This window comes from Vicia villosa, linkage group LG2, assembly GCF_029867415.1.
Source record: "Vicia villosa cultivar HV-30 ecotype Madison, WI linkage group LG2, Vvil1.0, whole genome shotgun sequence".
Lineage (NCBI taxonomy): Eukaryota > Viridiplantae > Streptophyta > Magnoliopsida > Fabales > Fabaceae > Vicia > Vicia villosa.
Genome location: NC_081181.1, coordinates 114,901,604 through 114,922,472, shown reverse-complemented (window position 1 = coordinate 114,922,472; position 20,869 = coordinate 114,901,604). Strand labels below are relative to the sequence as shown.

General features: G+C 33.8%; 2 protein-coding genes and 1 pseudogene across 2 annotated transcripts; all 3 read right to left on the bottom strand.

Moving 5' to 3' along the window:
• Positions 1-1,409: 1,409 nt before the first annotated feature.
• LOC131651835 (disease resistance protein RUN1-like) lies at positions 1,410-4,088 on the bottom strand (annotated as a pseudogene).
• Positions 4,089-4,685: 597 nt separating this feature from the next.
• On the bottom strand, positions 4,686-11,019 carry LOC131651836 (uncharacterized). Its single transcript, XM_058921541.1, has 6 exons — positions 10,927-11,019; positions 7,392-8,062; positions 7,176-7,317; positions 6,488-6,763; positions 6,301-6,408; positions 4,686-5,243 (listed from the first exon to the last, which is right to left on the bottom strand). Exons 2-6 carry the CDS (start codon positions 8,060-8,062, stop codon positions 4,833-4,835), a joined length of 1,608 nt encoding a protein of 535 aa, XP_058777524.1. The 5' UTR covers positions 10,927-11,019; the 3' UTR covers positions 4,686-4,832.
• On the bottom strand, positions 8,186-19,692 carry LOC131649832 (uncharacterized). The gene is made up of 8 exons (XM_058919585.1): positions 19,400-19,692; positions 12,546-13,037; positions 12,020-12,449; positions 9,670-10,103; positions 9,268-9,582; positions 9,091-9,190; positions 8,442-9,016; positions 8,186-8,195 (listed from the first exon to the last, which is right to left on the bottom strand). Exons 1-8 carry the CDS (start codon positions 19,690-19,692, stop codon positions 8,186-8,188), a joined length of 2,649 nt encoding a protein of 882 aa, XP_058775568.1.
• Between the last annotated feature and the right edge of the window lie 1,177 nt (positions 19,693-20,869).

Genomic DNA, 20,869 nt, shown 5'->3' with positions numbered 1-20,869 from the left:
GTTCTAGTACTACTGAATGTAACAACATACAACTTTGTGATATTCACCAAAGACATGTTTGATTTAAACCATACTGTATAAGTTCCCGCAGCACCCACGTTTGTGAGAGTACGCCTGTGTTTAACCTGCATCGTTTCTTCAAAAACCACAGCAAACTAAGGGTAATTGAGGTTTGCTATACTGTACTGCTTCTTTGTGTGACATACCGCATACGTACTTTCTTTTCACCACGGTATCAACATCTGCAGCTGAGTAGTTCAATGCCCAGAGGACGCTCAAATAATCATCCACTGAAAGATCATAGACAAGTCCGTCCAGGACGTAGTGCAAGAACAGGATCCACGTGTCCAGCCCCAAAATCAAAGGGTGTCGCATGCTTTTTGTTAATGTCTTCCAACAGTGTCTTTCCATTCTTGTAAACCGGTTAAGCAGTCGTGATCAGCGCAGATCGAGTGGCTGCGGGGCTCAAATCTGGATGAATCGACATGATTAAAGCTGCTATCTCGCTTACATGAGGACATGCTCATCACTCATGTTGTGAATGACTTTAGGCAACATAAGAAGAAACCAGGAAAGTAGTGATTACTAATATATATAAAATGACTTTTGTTGCCTATAAATTATGCATAATTCTGATACATTAGTTTGTAAATGTGTATTAGCTGGATTGTCAGTTCGAAGAAACATGTGCTGTGAGATGTCTAAACCATGCCCACCATTGGATTAGCTATAACAAAATACAACAACAGACATCAGGTTTCATTCACCATACAATGTTTTAATTTCAAGTAGGTTATATGTTGGCCATTATCTCAGAAGGCGGGGTATGTGTATCTTCTTCCTTATAGCTTCCTAATCTTTGAAAATACACTATTCCTTGGTTTCACAAGTATCACAAGTCCTTTGCATCTTAAACCATCAGAGCTCAATATCTATTTCTCATCCAAATAAAAATATACAATGGGTTTCCGCATAACAAGTATTATCGGAAGAACATCATTTTCCAGAACACATGGATCTACCAAGGGATCTGAAGTCCCTAAAGGCTATCTCGCAGTTTATGTTGGAGATAAAATGAGGCAGTTTGTGATTCTGATATCATATTTGAACCAAGCACTGTTTCAAGAACTACTTAATGTAACAGAAGAAGAATTTGGATATGATCATCCAATGGGTGGTATCACAATTCCATGCAGTGAGGATGAATTCTTAAACCTCACTTCTAGCTTGAATTGAGCTCTAAATCATGCTAATAGAATTTGGATAGATTAGTTTAAGATAGATTAGTTGAGGCTAATTTGTCCTGAAAGCATTTTCTTCAATTACAAAGATTTTTCGTTTTCTTTCTTCCTTAGGAAATCAAATGTTTCCTTAAAGAGAATGCTAATGATACAAGAGATTGTTCAAACACTTATTTTATCAAATCACACTGACTTCTAATACATTCTCTCTAGAACCCTACATACATAATGATACTAATGGGGTCATTAACTAAAATGCCCAAATACTAATGAGAGCCCAATAACAATACAAATAAAAATTCAACTAAGATAAATTCTTCTTCCAAATAAAACATTCAACTTCTCTTATCTAACTTCATAATACTAACACAATTACTCTCTATCATATACACAATTGTGGTTGTGCCTCATCTTCAATTGCCTAAACTTGCACTTCTGAGCTAAGGAGTTTCGGCTGCGATGCATGGTCTTGTTTATACACCCAGTGATACCCACACTTCTGAACCTTCAATTTCATATCTTCACCATTCCAAAGATCAACATACAGCTGAAAATGATCAAGATCGCTGAGAGTTTGAGTTTCGTCAAGGCACTTCAGAAAATAAATGAATGATTTCATAGGGAAATATATCATGCACATGTGATCTGACTTTAAATCAATAAGATGTCTTTCAAGAATTACTGGGATGAGCCTCTTACCATGCCAAATGTTAATCTTACTATTAGAAATACCTATTTCTATTCCAGATCTTTGTGCGTTTCTTGTCGAGTCAAGAGGTGCAGTAGAAAATATTGTACAACACACAATGCCACTGATATTACTGTAATTGCCAGACTTAAGAGGAGATAGATCTAATCTTATTAAATAACCCTCACTCTGATTGTTGCACCAACTTGGTATTTCACTTCCCGGAACTACAAAATAAATTTCATTAGTGAATACTTGGTTTGCCTGAATAAACTGTGGCATCCATGAATAATTAATAGTACTGCCAAGTTCCCTCTCACTCAATTTAGGACAATTGAAAATGACCAATCCTTTTTTCACTATCTGTATGTCCTCTTGATGCTCCCGGTCTATAGCAGCAGGAAAAGGAAGTTCAGGCAAGGATTCCAAAAGCTTGCAGTGCTCCAAGTTTAAAAATACAAGTCTATAAAGCTCCTTCAGACTAGGCAACGTTACAAAATTGTTTCCCCCTAAATTTAATTCTTCAAGCCAACGTAAGCATCCAATTGCATCAGGGAGTTGACTTAGACCACAAAAACTAATATCAAGACCACGCAAGCTAGAGAAGTTACTCAAGAAAGGCAACAAATAACTAGGTAAATCTTTGTGCGCGCGGGAGCAGAAGAAATCATGAAAACCTGTCCATTTCAAGATGGAGAGCGTTGTTGATTGGGATTGTGATGTGTTTCCTCTTATATTCAAAATCCATGAATTCTTAAATATTTTGGGACACCCGGAAAGATTTACATATTTAAGAGAGCTGAGATCAAATATGTTGTCTGGTATGCTTTCTAAATTTTTGCAATCTTTCAAATTCAAGAAAACAAGCTTTCTTAGAACTCCAATAGATGGATCCATATGCACCAACTTTACACATCCTTCAAAACTTAGTTTCTCAAGATTTGGGATATCTTCAAACTCCGGCATCTTTCTTAGATTTATTGAGTGGCTCATATCCAATCTTCTCAAACATGGGAAATACTGTTACAAACAAACAAAAATAAAGAAACAAAAAACTCGCATTTTGCTCATAATATTTAAAATAAAGAAGGGGGGACATTATTTTCTTCTAATTTGTTCATGTTCTTAACAGGAGAATAAAAAAAGCTAAAAGGGAATATATAGTACCTTCTTGTCTTTCCATAGTTGTTTTATGTTGTTGCAACTCAAGATCAATTCAACAAGTTGATTGGGTTGAAAACTTGATTGATGGCAAATACTTGCAAGGATATCCAACCCACTCCATGTATCTTAACTCGTTAGAAAGGCAACTGAGGTTTCCTAATAAATCAACTCCAATCAGTTTGAGCAATCTTAAACGGCTCATTTTTGACAATGTTTCAGCCTTGATCACTAAATCTTTTCCTCTTTCATTACAAATGGCTTCAACCTTCTTTTCCTAAAACATTGCAAAAAAGAAGAAAAACTTTAATAACTTTTGAAATAAAATTTATAAAAAATGAAAATAAGTTTTATATTTTCAAATTACTAATTTACCATATTCTCCAACTTAACATAGTCGAACTGTTCCCCGAGCCACACCCGGCTCCACTTTCTTGGTTCTTCTTGAGCAATTTTTATGCCCAAATCTTCGAACGAAGTATGCATTTGAATTCTATTTTCTTCCGAAAGGATTATAAGTGATTTCTCTATTAGAAGTCTCAATCCAATATCAGCTTTAAGTCCACAACATTTAAGAACATTTGTAACATATTTCTCACATCCATAGTTGAAAAAACAAGCAATATGAAGAAATATTTCCTGTTCTGGTTCATCCAGCCCATCAAAACTTAATCGCAACACATCCATGATATCTTTGTTTGGACTTTCTCTCAATCTTGTCAATGCACTTTTCCATTCAGAGATATTACGACCAAACAAAAATGAACCCAATACTTTAATTACCAGTGGCAAGCCACCTGCATAATATACTATCTCACGTGCTAACTTATCATAACTACTCACAATATGATCAAGTTTAAAAGCTTTTCGGCATAGTAATTGAAGAGAGTTTTTTTCATTCAAGAGTGGAACTTGGTAAACAGCATCCACTCCATACTCTTCAAATATATGCTTATCTCTAGAAATTATTATTATTCTACTCCCTCGACCTAACCATTCCCGATCCACGCCTAATTCCTCGAGTTGCTTAACACACTACTAAAAAAATTGAATTTAGAGAGGGAATTATTCCGTCACTAATTCACAAAATTCCGTCACAAAATCATTTAGTGACGGATTTAGCGAGGTGGGAATATCCGTACCGAATTTCAATGTCGCAAATAGTTTGTGAGGGATTTTAAATTCCGTCATAAACTGTTAAGGAATAATTCCGTCACTAATTTTAAATTTCCGTCAGAAACCATGCCAAAGAAATCCTTCAGAAATTTGTGAGGGATTTTAAAATACGTCAGTAAATATACTTTTGTGACGTTTATATTCCGTCACTAATTGCTAAAGACTAATGTTTGAATACTCGCTTTATGAGGGATTTATTCCCTCACTAATCAATGAGAACTAACCTGAAGTTATTGAAATTGTAAATTTCCTGACAAATGTATTTAATATTAAAACTAAATTTACTATATCATAATAAAAATAAATCAATCACAATATGAAACAACATAAATAGTTTTAGTGAATATCATAAATATTCCCCAAATAGATACAAATAGTACTAAAATTAAGTTCTTAAGACTAAATATTAAAACCATAGTATTTTTTCGTTGACATTAAATATTACAACTACAAGTTCAAAAAAAGATCTTAAAATTAAGAAATTACAAGGAAAATAGTACTATCATTGTTCTTGAAACTAAGTCATGACAAACAAAAGTGAGTTCACTACAATTTAGTAGTGTATTTCAAGAAGTGGGTGGAGACGGATTTTGAGCCGAACGGTGAGGTTGATGACCTCCAGAAAAACTTTCCATAAATCGGAATAATTGTTCTCTAAGCAAACGTGAGTCTTCTTGTGATGCACGAATTAAATCCTCATGAGTCTTGAGTTTCTCTTTAAGGGTGTTGTTTTCAACAGACAAATCAGAAATAACAGTCTTCATGTGTTCATATTCAGTTAGTGAGATACCGTCAGATATGGAAGATCCAGATGACTTGTACTTTGCTGCTTCTGGTCCCAAACCATATATACGACCTTTCTTGTTCACTCCTCCAACAACATCTAAGAAGATGATGTTGTCAGATTGATGACTAGAAACATCATCTCCAGGTGCCTCTTGTGAGTCCCTCTCAATAATCCTTTTTTCATACTCATTCTGTAATTAACAATTAAGTAGATAGGAAAAATATAATCAGTCGAAACACAACATATCATAATATTAATAGTTCATAAGAACTCGCACAATCTTGTACTAGTAGGTAAATAGTTTGTGGCACGAGTTATGAAAAGAAAGTTAATTAATAAGTGATATAACATGTGGGCATAAGCTTGAATAAGTGGCTATAAAAACTTACTGGAGTTTTTTTGTTTTTCAAAAAACAGAAGTAAATTATACTTTCATGCTTCACATATAACATAAATGTACTAAGTGAACAATGAGTGTTAGTTTATGTCCTTCCAATCCTATCCAATTTCATGCTTATTTCTAATTCTTATTATAGTTATTTCTATGTGAACATTGTTTTGGGCATTGAGTGTTAAATTAAAATGCATCAGCAGGGATAGAAATTAAAAATATCTAGGCAAATGTTCATAAAATTTTATAGGATCTCAATAAATGAATGACTAAATAGAAAAAAACATAGATAAGCATTAGATTCTCCTACTTAGGATTGTGTGGAAAATATCTATCATCAACTTCAAAAATTAATGTATCCCTTGACTTTGTTAATGTAGCTTTTGAGAGAACAAATATTTCTTATGGCTGTAGTAACCTATCTAGTAATTTTGTTTTTGTTGCATATTATTTTATAACTCTTTATACTTTGGATCATATTGCCTTAGCAGAAAGCTGAAGCATTAGATTCAAACTGCCCAAACTCTAAGTCATATGAAATGTTGTTGTTAATAGTGTCCTTTTGTTGATTGTGTACTAAACGGCTTACAATATTATAAATGTTCAATCTGCCATCAGTAGTTTGAACTGATACCTAAGTACCTTAATATTAACCATTTGCAACCACTATATCACAGAGGACTTAATTTGCTTCATGTGGCTAAACTCATTCTTTGATAACACCACTCATTTTAGTAGATAAAAGCATTAATACACCATTTTAACATCATTATTACGAACATTATTTCATGCATTGGTACAACATAATATAACAACATTTAGTATAAACATTTTAGTTTATGAAATTGTAACTTACAGCAACCATCTCTGATTTTGAAGAAACCCACTTGTTTGGGTTACCCTTTACTCTGTGTGTCTTTTGAAATAACTCCCAACAAGTTGGATTTGTATCTGAGGATTTTTTCTAAAAAGAAAAAAAAATATAAATCAATGTAAATTAAAATTGAAATATTTAACATTACCAAAGAAATTCAATTTCTTACTAGTCTCTTATAGTGCTCGGTTGTTGGAATTGATCCTCCAGTGTGTAGTGGGCCATCCGAAGATCTTCTATTATGAGTGTTAATTTGTGACTTTCTTTTCCACTTATCATCATTCCATTTTTCTTCTAATATCTTGCGCGTTTCAATAGGAATCCAATCACCCGGATCAATATTCTTTCTCACCCTATACATTGTGTTTGAGTATACATCAGAGGCTTTATGATCAAATATCTTCTTAATTTCTTCCTTGTGTTCAGGTAGCCACTTGTACTTTCTCTACAATATTGACAATATAAGTTAATATAAAAAATGTTAATATAACAAAATTCTGTTAGGTTCTTAAAACTTAAGAGTTCATCATTCTCGTCATGTATCAATGATATCAAAACTCAATATTTACATGGAAATAGGATGCATGCTAAGCCAACAATAGATGAAAAAAATTCTCTGATACAAAACAAAACAGGATGCATGCTTAGCCTTTAAAATTCCTATTGGCATACTAGCCTTTAAAATGCCAAGCAAAATTTTCCATTGATACAGAAGGAAACAGGATGCATGCTTAGCAGCATCAAATTCAATATTTCCACTTAAAATATTTCCAAAATTTTAAAAGAAAGAAGTATAATTTCAAACCATAGAATATATAAAAACTCTAGACAAATTGTTCATCCTTATCCTATTGTACCTCAAACTCTCCAAACCACAATTTGTTCACAACTTTATATTCATCGTCGCCCTTCATTTCTCCATAGTTTGCCCAAGACACTACAAACTTACGTTTGATAATTTTTGCAATCTCACGCGTAGGCTGAATTGCAGGGTCAAATCTACAAAAATTTAAATAAATTATAATATAAAATCATGATTTATTTATAAGTTAAATGAAGTTATTAAAACTTACGTCTTTTGTGGACCTGGACGAATCCAAATCCGTCCATCAGTAGGGTCCTTACTTCCAATTTGTGGAGGTGAATCGACATGGGATGATGATACATGTGGATCATCACCGGATGCAGCAGTTGATGGGACATGTGACAGACTAGGTGTAGAAGAAATAGGTGGACTAACTGAGGAGGAAATATGAGGGCTATGGGTGGAGTGCTGAAATTGAGAATCTGTGGCTCTATGAGATGTGGAAGAATTTGTAGGTTGGCCAACAATAGATGGTGACAAGGTAGTGGTACCTCTACCTCTTTCAAATGAAACATGAGGGCTAGGAGTTGAGTGTTGAAATTGAGAATGTGTGGCTCTTTGAGAAGTGGAAGAATTTGTAGGTTGGCCAACAATAGATGGTGACAAAGTAGTCGTACCTCTACCTTTTTCTGATGAAACATGAGGGTTAGGAGTGGATTGCTTTGTAGGTTGCCTATTTATAGTTTGTGACAAAATAGTGGTACCCTTAAATCTCTCGGGTGAAAGATGGGGGGTAAAAGTGGAATGAGGAAGTTCAGTATTTGTAGGCTGGCCATTAATAGATTGTGACAAAGTAGTAGTGGCCCTACCTCTCTTACCTTTACAAATACCCCTACCAATACCTCTTCCTCCACCCTTCGTTTTATCATTGTCCTCCATCTATAGACAAAAATAAAAACATCAAATTGATTAATGTACATAAATAAATAAAAATTAAAAAAAAGTACACACAAACAAACAATAATTTTCATGAATATGCATAAGAATAACACAAATATTAAATTAATTTATTCTTAAACAAGCAAAAAAACAAATAATATTTTTCATGAATAAATGATGCATAATACCATAATAATCATAATTGTCGTCATCATCCCATCCATCTTCTTCCTCCTCCTCCCCCTCATCCTCTTTCTCCTCCTCATCCTCTTCCTCGTCTTCCTCCTCCTCTTCCTCTTCCTCTTCATCTTTCTCATCCCCTTCCTCCTCCTCCTCATCCTCATCCCCGTCCTCATCCTCATCCTCATCCTCATGGCACTGATGAAAATCATCATCATCATTTGAAACAACTATAGGTATTTGATGAACATCATCATCTTGATATGCATCAGTTGTTTCATGTTTGTTTTTTTCCATAGATTGAATGGTACTCCGTGCCTTGGTTTTTATGACTCCTAGCCAACCTTGTTGCCCTTCAGGAAATGATGTAAAGTAAACTTGGTCAGCTTGTTGGGATAATACAAAAGGATCATAATTTTGATATCTCCTAGATTTTTTAATCTCAACATTTCCATAGTTATCCATCTTTGTCCCTTGAGAACTAGGATCAAACCAATCACATTGAAATAAAACCACCTTCTTTGTCGGGTGACCAGTGTACTCTAGTTCGACAATGTCATTCAAAACTCCATAGTAATCATTTTCTAATGAATCAAATTGCCCTCCCCGAACACAAACATTGTGATTGGTTGTACTCATCCCTTCATTTCGAGATTTGGTCACAAACTTGTAGCCATTAATAACATAACCAGACCATTTAACAACTTCTCTAATAGGGCCCCATGCCAAACTCCTTAAAAGCACATCGTCTATCATGTTCCTTGAATCAAGCACCTACATTAAACAATATTTTAAATTCAACCTAAAAAATTGAATGCACTAGACTTAAACTATAAATATTCACGTACATATGTTTTGAACCATGTTGGGAATGATGCGGAAACTTGCTTATCCAAATCAGTTTCATTCAACTGAGGATCTAACTCTCGTAACAAATCAGAGTGCATACTACACAAAGATGATACCCGTTAAACTTGACTTCATAAAATATACATGTGTGAAACTTTTAACTTTGAAATACTTACTCCAGGTAAGGTACCACTTCAGGACAATTTAAAAGAATATACAAGTGAGCAGCTTTCATTTCCTTATCATCCAAGGTAGAAGTGGTACTTTTTCCAAATGGACGGCCCGGGTAATTAAAGATTGACAATGGAGGACCCATTGAAAAATCCTCTCCCCCATCATCATTTCGTGGCACTCTTGTTCTCCTTGATGGAACATCGGGTGGATAGTAATAGGAAGCAAATGTGGACATCTCCTCTAATAAATATGCTTTACAAATCGAACCTTCAACACGAGCCTGATTCGTTACCTTTTGTTTTAAAGTTCGGATGAACCTATTGATCAAATCAAGAATATACTTGGTTAATTTCCTTATTTTTATTCATTTATCAAAGAAATTATAATAATGTTGAATAATTAACCTTTCAAATGGATACATCCATCTATATTGCACAGGACCGCCAACTCTTGCTTCATAAGCTAAATGAATAGGAAGATGTTCCATTGAGTCAAAAAAGCTTGGAGGAAATATTTGTTCTAATTTGCACATTATGATTGGAATGTTTTCCTCCAAACTACGCAATTTATCCTCTCTCAACAAAGATGACGTAATTTCTCTAAAGAATTGGCTGAATTCAGTCAGTGTATTCAAAATCGGTTTGGGTAAGGCTTTGAAGGCTAATGGTAGCAAACGTTGCATGAATACATGGCAGTCATGACTCTTCATGCCAAACAACTTTGCTTCCTTCAAGTCAACACATCTACTTAAATTAGAAACATAACCATCTGGAAGCTTAAGGTTTTTAACCCATTCACATACAGCTACTCGTTGTTGTTTGGTTAATGTATATTGTGCCTTTGGTTTTACAAAGTTACCATTGTTTGGTTAATGTATATTGACTTCTTGCTTCATAATTCATAAGAATTTTTTTATTAGTAAAGGAACATTTATCTTAATTGAGAAGCTTTTATAAGTTAATAAAAACATGGTTCCATGTCCCATTATTGGAGAAAGGTTGTGTAACCAATATGCTTATGAATAAGCTAAACTAGGTGAGTTGTAGCAACCTGTAAACTATGACACTGATAAAAATATTTCTGCAATGTTTAATTTATCTCTCAACTTCTAAATTGAATGCTATAGTTTTTTTGTCTTTGCAAATTCTTTTTTTTATAAAAGTTGGTAGTTGCTGATTGTTGGAAATTTTAAAAAAAAAAAACGTAAAAGGGGCCAGCTTCATCCTAAGAAAAATATTATGAAAACTTGTTGTTTTAACTCTAAACACCACTAAAGTATATACCATTAAATATTCTCATTAAACACCACAAAGTTAAAAGTCAGCATCTACCTCTACCCAAACATAATAGTTAAAACACCATAATCTAATCAAAATTAAAAATCCTGCTTCAGACTAAATAACTTTGACAGAGTCACAAAGGACCACCAAACAACTCTACTGATAAAACTGATAAACAACAGAATCACAATATGAAACTACCACTCCTGATCACCTTAATCTCGGTATTGAATCTAAAACAACACCAGCACTTATCAAATAAAGAAAAACAAAACCAAAACCAATAAACCTTATTTCAACAAAACTCAGCACACGCAAAATTAGTTTCTTATTCGTTTACGGTCTACAAAAGAGAAAAAAAGATTAGATTGGATTGCATACCTTGAAAACGTGAATCTTTGCGGTTTCTGGGTTTTTCGTTATTGATTTATTTGCCCTAACAAACCTTCTTTCTTTCTTGATTGCTTGAGAGAGGAACCGTAAGTGAGAAATTTCTTCTATGTTGTTTCGGTTAGAGCTTGAAGCTGGGTTCCGCCGTTTTGCTTACCTTAACCAGCTTCTGCTTCTAAGTGTAATAGGGTTTTAGCATTTGTCATTTTTGGTTTTTTTAAAATATTATTAATTTAGAATTAAAATTAATTTATAAGTGAGAGGGAGATATGAGAGGGAAATGAAAATTTGTCAAAAATGATAAAGAGATGACGGAGGGAAATTGAAAACAAAATTAGATTAGCTTTATTTTTACTCAAATTCATTATGTTATATATATTAACTGAATCAATATGTAAATAAAATAATCTTTCTATATTTTGTATCATTGAAATCTCCTTTTGTTTTTGGCTAATTCTTATTTTAATTATATAAATTTTGATCTATCAATTTTTAATTTTTTTATAATGAATTTTTATATACTTATATATAAAATAGAAAAACATATGTATTATTATAAATATTTTTTATAATTGAAAAAAATAAATATTTGTATCTATTAAAGATTTTTTTTAAAATTTATATCTATATGTTTATTAAAAAAATATATTAATAAATTTGGGACAAAGATACCAAAATAATTTTAAAAAAATATAATTATTTTTTAATTTTAAAAAATGCCCACAAGTTATCAGAACGAATTTAATCTTTTATATAACAACAAAAAAATATAAAACAATTCCCTCACAAAATTTGTCACTAATAACCTGTTACACATTTATGAGGGAATTTGTGACTGAATGATTAGGGAGGGATAAAATTCATCTTAGAATTCCTCCCTAAATTTTCTCTTACCAAATTTGTGAGGGAATTTATGAGGGATTTTTTATGACGGAATAAATATGTCGTAAATATATTTGTTTATATGTGAACGTGACGTTTCAGCTATGTATACAACTTTCCCTCACAAAATCCCTCAGAATTAGTGAGGGATTTACTTCCCTCCCTAATTTCCCTCTCTAAATTCAATTTTTTTAGTAGTGACATGATCAACGTTGTCAATAGTTATAAGGGCCTTTACACGATGTAGTCTGCGTTGTATCCAGTAAGATGTGTTGTAAGAATTGCATGTTTGAAGTTGTTCTTCACCTGCAATTTGAAGTAGAGTTTCCTTTTGTGCACTGATCAGACGATCTTGCTTATAACTTCTGCTTAAATCTTTAATAAAGCAATGCACATCAAATTGATGAGAGATTTTGTTGTGCACAGCTTTAGCAAGAGTTGTCTTCCCTATTCCTCCCATGCCATAAATTCCTACAACACGGACATCATCAAGCGAGTCCAAAACTAAATTCTTTTCTAATTCCCACATAGGAGGGTGAATCCCTACTAAATCTTTTGGAAGACTTGAAAATTTGGAAACTAATTTATTTATAATGTGATCAACAATGTCTTCAATCTCTGCATGTTGTGACCTGCAAGTTTAAAATAGAGTTATTTTTACCGAACTTTAAAATTTACAAAAGCAAGAGCACCAATTATAAATAGTATCGATAAGGAAGATTACTTACTTATGACGTACATCCCAGCCAGAGAGATCTGCGACTTGTGAGAGAGCTGTCCTCCATTTTTGCACCTTCTCGGAGTCTTGTTTGAATCTTTCTGCATGCTTAGCTAAGGCTTCCCCATAAGTTTCTTTTTGATGTCTCGCCTCAGAAGGATCAACGTCATAGAATACTGGAAAAACGCGTTTTTCAGATTGTTGACTGCAGTGAAGAAGAATGTGTTGTAATTCTCTGAGGCACCAAGTTGAGGAAGCATAGTTCTTAGACAAAACCACAACGAAAATCTGAGAGTCTTGGATTGCTCGAAGGAGCTCGGGTGCTATGGATTCACCTTTGTTGAGCTTAGTGTCATCCCTAAATGCATAAATACCTTTTCTTTGGAGAGCTGCAAAAAGATGATCAGTGAAACTAAGTCGAGTATCTTTACCTCTAAAGCTCACAAACACGTCATAGGAATTTCTCCATGGAGATTTCACTAGAGAAGAAGGGGGGTTGCTGCTGTGAATAGGAATTAGTTTAAATGTATTTATTTAGTGTAATTACCGATATAGCCCTGTAACCTTTATATATACGAGAAATAATAATGAGAAAAGTATGAAGCCAAGAATTATTGACATGGTATCAGTAGGTTTTCGATCAAACCTGTGAGTCTTAGGTTAATCTTGGCTTTATTCAGCGACACCCCACTGGGTCGCTCTTGAAATCATCTCGGTAGATCTCGTTTCTCGGTAATTGAAATCATCTCGGTTCTCGGTAATCTCTTCCAAGATTGCGATTCTAATCTCTGGTGCTTACAATCGTGTTTCTAGTAGTGCTCATAAGTTACAATTTTGTTATTCCTCCTTGTTTGCAAATCGTGTTTGCTTTGATCGTGTTCTCGTATCGGTGTCGGCAAGTATTCTGAATTAGGGTTTTGATTTGGTGTCGGCAAGTATTCTGAATTAGGGTTTTGATTTGGTGTCGGCGAGTATCCTGAATTAGGGTTTTGATTTGGTGTCGGCGTGTCTCCTGAATTGGGGTGTTGATTTGGTGTCGGCAATTATTCTTCAGTGTTCCGTTGGTGTTTCTTGTTTCACGTTAACAAAATTGTTACGTTAACAAAATTGTTCTTAAGTCATCTCTGATATTATGGCTTCCGAAAAAGAGAGAGATCATATTTGTGTTCGTTTTACCGGAAAGAATTATCTTGTTTGGGAATTTCAATTTCGGATGTATGTCAAAGGGAAAGGATTATGGAGTCACTTGGACGATGTCTCTTTGGCACCGTTAGAGACAACTGACTTAGATGCATGGGAAATAGAAGATGCTCAGATTATCACTTGGATTCTCGGTACTATTGATCCTCACATGATTAATAATTTGCGATCTTTTTCAACTGCTCAAGAAATGTGGAACTACTTGAAGCGTATCTATAACCTAGACAATGCGGCCAAACGTTTTCAGTTGGAGCTAGACATTGCCAATTACAAACAAGGCAATCTGTCTGTTCAAGAATATTATTCTGGTTTTTTGAATTTGTGGACAGAACACTCTGCGATTATACATGCTGAGGTACCCAAGAGTTCTCTCGCGGATGTCCAAGAAGTCTATAATACTAGTAGGCGGGATCAATTTCTCATGAAGCTTCGTGCAGAATTTGAGGTTGTCAGAGGTGCCTTGCTGAATAGGAATCCTGTTCCTTCTTTAGATACATGTGTCGGTGAAATTCTCAGAGAGGAACAACGTCTTGCTACTCAAAGATCCATGTCTCATGATGTTGTCATTTCTGAGTCTTCTATGTTTGCATATGCTCCTCAGGGTAGAGGTAAAGGTCGTGATATTCGACATGTCCAATGTTTCTCTTGCAAACAATTTGGACATTTTGCTCAGAGTTGCAGTAAGAAGTTTTGTAATTATTGCAAGCAGCGGGGCCATATTATCTCTGATTGTCCCACTCGTCCTCCACGATCAGCACAACGGTCGGTGCAAGCATTTCCTGCTAGTACAAGCTCTGTAGTTGGTCCTTCCATCACCAATCCATCTAATGGTGGTGCTCTCCAACCTGAAACAATCCAACAGATGGTACTTTCCGCTCTTTCAACCTTGGGAATTCAGGGTAAGTCTTCGAATGTTTCCTGCCCGTGGTTTCTTGATTCTGGTGCATTCAATCACATGACAGCCTCTTCTGAATACTTGCACAATTTACATTCTTACCATGGTAATCAGAAAATTCAAATTGCGGATGGTAATGCTCTCTCTATCACTCATGTTGGTGACCTCAACTCTGATTTTCGGGATGTGTTTGTATCACCTGGACTTGCTTCCAATTTATTATCTGTTGGTCAATTGGTTGATAATAATTGTAATGTAAATTTTTCTCGTGATGGTTGCCTTGTGCAGGAACAGGTGTCGGGGAAGGTGGTTGCGAAGGGGCCTAAAGTGAGAAGACTGTTTCCACTTCAGTTTATTTCTAGTCATTTATCTTTTACTTGTAATAATGTCTTGAATTCTTATGAGGATTGGCATAGAAAATTGGGTCATCCTAACTCTGTTGTTTTATCTCATTTATTTAAAAATGGTTTGTTTGGAAATAAAAATGTTGTTTCTAATGCCTCTCTTTCATGTTCTGTTTGCAAATTAGCTAAAAGTAAAACACTTCCTTTTCCGTCTGGTGCTTATCGGGCTTCCTCTTGTTTTGAAATGATTCATAGTGATGTATGGGGTATGTCTCCTGTAGTTTCTCATGCTCGCTATAAATATTTTGTCACATTTATTGATGATTATTGTCGTTTTACTTGGATATATTTTCTTCGGTCTAAATCTGAAGTGTTTTTTATGTTTAAGAAATTTCTGACATATGTTGAAACTCAATTTCATGAAAGTGTTAAAATTTTTCGCTCTGATTCTGGTGGTGAGTACATGTCTCGTGAGTTTCAAGAATTTCTTCAACAAAAAGGCATTTTGTCTCAACGATCTTGTCCCAATACCCCCCAACAAAATGGGATGGCAGAACGCAAGAATCGTCATTTGCTTGATGTGACACGCACTTTACTTCTTCAAGCTTCTGTACCACCCCGATTTTGGGTGGAGGCTCTTTCCACAGCTGTCTTCTTGATCAATCGTCTTCCTTCTACGGTTATTGATCTCGATTCTCCTTTTTTTCGTCTTTTTAAAATTCAGCCTAATTATAATGATTTACATACCTTTGGATGTGTTTGTTTTGTTCACTTACCTCCATTTGAAAGGCATAAGCTTGGAGCGCAGTCTGTTCAATGTGCATTTATGGGTTATAGTCACTCTCATAAGGGATTTGTGTGTTATGATGTCACTAACCATCGTTTTCGTATTTCTAGGAATGTGACATTTTTTGATAACCAGTTTATGTTTCCATGTGTTTCTCCTGTCATGAATGATATTGTTACTCTTCCTAAGTTTTCTATTATGCCTCAATCTATAGAACGCTATAAACCAGGTCATGTATATGTCAGAAAACACAAACAGCAGGTTCCCACACCCCTTCCCGACGCTGAACCGCCACCTGATCCTGTAATGGTTGAACCACGACGTTCTGGTCGAATATCTCGAGCACCAGATAGATATTCACCAGACAGGTATGATTCCTCACATACTTCTCTGACTGCCACACTCTCTAGCATATCTATTCCTACTTACTATTCACAGGCTGTTAAAGATGTACGTTGGATAAAAGCAATGAATGAGGAACTTCAAGCTCTTCAAGAGAATTTCACATGGGATATTGTCTCTTGTCCTCCTGATGTTAAACCCATTGGCTGCAAATGGGTGTATTCTGTGAAATTGAATTCTGATGGGTCCCTCAACCGTTTCAAGGCTCGCTTGGTTGCCTTAGGAAACAAGCAGGAATATGGAATTGATCATGATGAGACATTTGCACCGGTTGCCAAAATAACATCTGTTCGTACGGTACTCTCTATAGCTGCTTCTAACGGGTGGACTCTTCATCAATTAGATGTGAAAAATGCTTTTCTTCATGGTGACCTGGCGGAAGATATTTATATGACTCCTCCTCAAGGTTTATTTCCGTCATCTAAGGGTGTGTGCAAGCTCAAACGCTCCTTATACGGTTTGAAACAAGCGCCTAGAGCATGGTATGAAAAATTTCGCTCCACTCTACTTGGGTTTTCCTTTACTCAGAGTCAGTACGATTCTTCTCTATTTATTCATAGAACATCTACTGGAATTGTCCTACTTCTTCTGTATGTTGATGATATGATTATTACTGGTTCTGATCATGCTTCCATTCAAAGCCTTAAACAACAGTTACAAGCAGCGTTTCATATGAAAGATCTTGGTAATTTGCATTATTTTCTTGGTCTTGAGGTTCATTCTACATCCAAGGGCATATTCCTCCATCAACACAAGTATGCCACAGATTTAATTTCTATGGCTGGTCTGCAATCAGCTAATCCAGTAGATACTCCTCTTGAGGTTAATGTTAAATATCATCGTGATGATGGTGATCTGTTGCATGATCCCTTATTGTATCGTCAACTCGTGGGTAGCCTTAATTACTTGACTATTACTCGCCCTGACATATCATTTGCTGTTCAACAAGTAAGTCAATTCATGCACTCTCCTCGCCACCTACACTTGGAAGCAGTTCGACGTATAATTCGTTACTTGAAGGGAAGCTCTCATCGTGGTTTATTCTTTCCTACTGGAGTTCCTCCTAAATTGAGTGCTTATAGTGATGCCGATTGGGCAGGGTGCCCTGATACTCGACGATCTGTCACTGGTTGGTGCATGTTTCTTGGCTCTTCATTGATCTCATGGAAAAGTAAGAAACAAGCGAGAGTCTCTAAATCTTCTACTGAATCTGAGTATCGTGCCATGTCTGCGGCTTGTTCTGAAATAATTTGGCTCCGTGGTCTTTTGGCTGAACTTGGATTTCCTCAAATAGAGCCAACTTCACTTTATGCTGACAATACAAGTGCCATCCAAATTGTTGCGAATCCTGTTTTTCATGAACGCACCAAACATATTGAAGTTGATTGTCACTCAATCCGTGACGCTTATGATGACAGAATAATATCACTTCCTCATGTCAGTACTCAGTTGCAGATTGCAGATATTCTTACCAAGGCTGTTCCGCGTCCACGTCATCAGTTTCTTGTTAGCAAATTGATGCTCATTGATAAGCAGCATCAATTTGAGGGGGATGTGAATAGGAATTAGTTTAAATGTATTTATTTAGTGTAATTACCGATATAGCCCTGTAACCTTTATATATACGAGAAATAATAATGAGAAAAGTATGAAGCCAAGAATTATTGTCATCCCTAAATGCATAAATACCTTTTCTTTGGAGAGCTGCAAAAAGATGATCAGTGAAACTAAGTCGAGTATCTTTACCTCTAAAGCTCACAAACACGTCATAGGAATTTCTCCATGGAGATTTCACTAGAGAAGAAGGGGGGTTGCTGCTACTTTGAGTGCTGCTGCTGGCCATCTGAATAAAGATAAATTGTTAGAGGATGAGATTTGAACAAGTTTTCTACTTTAATAATAATAACTTTTCTGCAACATCAAGTTTGCTTCTTCCAAGCTTCTTAGTTAGTGTGTTTGGAAAAACGTTTGCACTATAAATAGCACAACCCGAGGACATTTTTAACAGTAGCGGGTTGTTAGTGAAAACGTGCGTTTTTTTAGCAATAGCGTGTTAAAATAAAAAGGATTCCATTCACCAAATATTCCTATTTGATGAGAGCATTTATTTTTTTAATGGGATGAGAGCATGTTATCCATGTTTGATTACATTAAATTTCAACATTTCTTTTAACAATTAAATATATAATACTCCAAAGCACACCAGAAAGGGTGTTGTCTCCTATGCAGGTCTCTCATGTGAGTGAGACCTTGTTTTTCTTTTCAAACTAAACTACTAATAAACCCGTGCGAACCGCACGGGTTCTGGTACGAAACGCGCATTTGTTCTTAGATGTATATTTTTTAATACAAAAAAGTATATTAAAAGTAATTAACGTTTTTTGAAAAATATAAGAATAATTAATATTAAATTGTATCTAAAAAAATTAGAAACAAAATTGAAAACACCAAAATTAATTTGTGCCTAACAGTCTTTTGTAACATGAAGTTCCCGTTAATAATCAATACGTTGATCACTAACTTCATGTTCCAGTTAATATTTAATATTTGCCCAGTATCTATATTATATTCTTAAAAATGAAAACTTTATAATATATATATATATATATATATATATATATATATAACTATTATATTCGTTTTAAAATTATATTAATATTTATAATAATCTATTTTATATATTGTAAAATATTAAACAAAAAATTCGTTTTAATAATATTAATATATAATAATTTTAATAATAGTTTTAATATATCAGTTTTTTTCTAATAGTTTTAAAAATATTAATAAAAAAATATTTAATTTTCGTTTTTATTTTATTTACTATATTCTGTTTTATTTTTTAAGTTTTTATAAATAATTATTTAATTTATAATTTCGTTTTAATTTATAAAATAACCTAATTAAAAAATAACCTAATAAATCTATTAATCTATACAAAAAACGAAAATCTATTAAAAATATCCTAATAAATCTTTTAAATCTATTAAAAATATATCACATTATAATCTATACAAAAAAACTTATCTCTTTAAAATCTATACAAAAATAACCTAATAAATCTATTAAAAATATACTACATTAGAAAAAAATAACTTACCTCTTCTTCAATCTAATCCTTCTTCTTCAATCTACTCCACCTTCTTCAATCTACTAAACCCTATACAAAAAAATCAAAAATTAAAAACAGAATATAGAATGAAATTATAAGAAAATACTGATGTAACCTTAATTACCTTTGATATAAGAAAAATATTTGGGATTGAATTGGTATTGCAATTGGATTTTGGGAGAGAAGGGTTGGATTTCTGGTTTTAGGAGAGAAGGGTTGTGGTTCTGGTTTTGGAGAGGAAACGAAAAAGAATTCTGTTGTTGTTCTAATGAATGGTGGTGGAGTGAAGTGAATTGCGTAGATAAATACACAATGTAGCGACGTGAGAATCACATCGCTATTTGCCACGTGAGAACCACGTCGCAACATGACAACTGTAACATTAATTAATGTCTCTGCCTGCAAAGCTGTCACCATGTCACTTCAGTGGAACGTTGTGTTTGGTTTCTAAATGTTGCGACGTGTTTGTAACGTTACAACCAACTTTTTAAAAACTTGAATCTTCCCCCCATGTGAATGTTATAGCTTTTAATATTTTAATTTATAAATTTAATGTAGCGACGTGTATCCCACGTCGCAACCTTTTTTCACATAACCCAATACCTGACTTCTGATTACTTTATGGCTATAAAGTTATTTAATATTTAAAAACACCTTGCGAAGTGTATCTCACGTCGCAACTGAAAATATTGAGCCACGTGTTTTCCACGTCGCTAAAATATGTCGCTGGGAGAGGATTTCTTGTAGTGATTCCATGCTCCCGTTAATATTCAATATTGTGATCAATAACTTCTTGTTCCCGTTAATATTCACTATCTTGATCAGTAACTTCATGTTCCCGTTAATATTCAACATGTTAATAACTAACTTAAGGTTCCCGTTAATATTCAATATTGTGATCAGTAACTTCATGTTCCCGTTAATATTCAATATTTTAATAAGTAACTTTAGGTTCCCGTTAATGTTCAATATTGTGATCAGTAATCTCATGTTCCCGTTAATATTCAATATTTTGATCAGTAATCTCATGTTCCCGTTAATATTCAGTATTTTAATCAATAACCTCATGTTCCCGTTATTTTCAAAATATCACGTTAAAAATTATTTTATAATATCCAAATTTCTACTCATTATCACGTTAAAAATTACTTTATAATTTTAATACAACATTAATAGTTTTTATGTAATATATAATATATATTTATTAGTCCTTTTGTTTCTAATTTTTTAATTTCTCTTATTTATTTTTAATGAAAGATGATATTATAAAATAGTATATAATTTTTTATTTTTTTATTCCAAATTAGAAATGCTTCTTTATTTGTGTGAAATACATTAAAATTTATAATTTGAGACACGGTGAATATTTATAAAATTATCTTTAATTAGTGATATTTAAAATTATTCAAAAATTAAAAAATAGACAGTAATAAATATTTTATAATATCCCATTAAAAAAATAATAATATATACTTTATACTCTTTATATTTAATCAAATTCTTCATTTTAATGACCATTCATTTTTTCCTTTTTAATGATTTTACATTTCCTTTTAATATAGCAAATAATTATTTGTATCTGGTTATCCGTTTT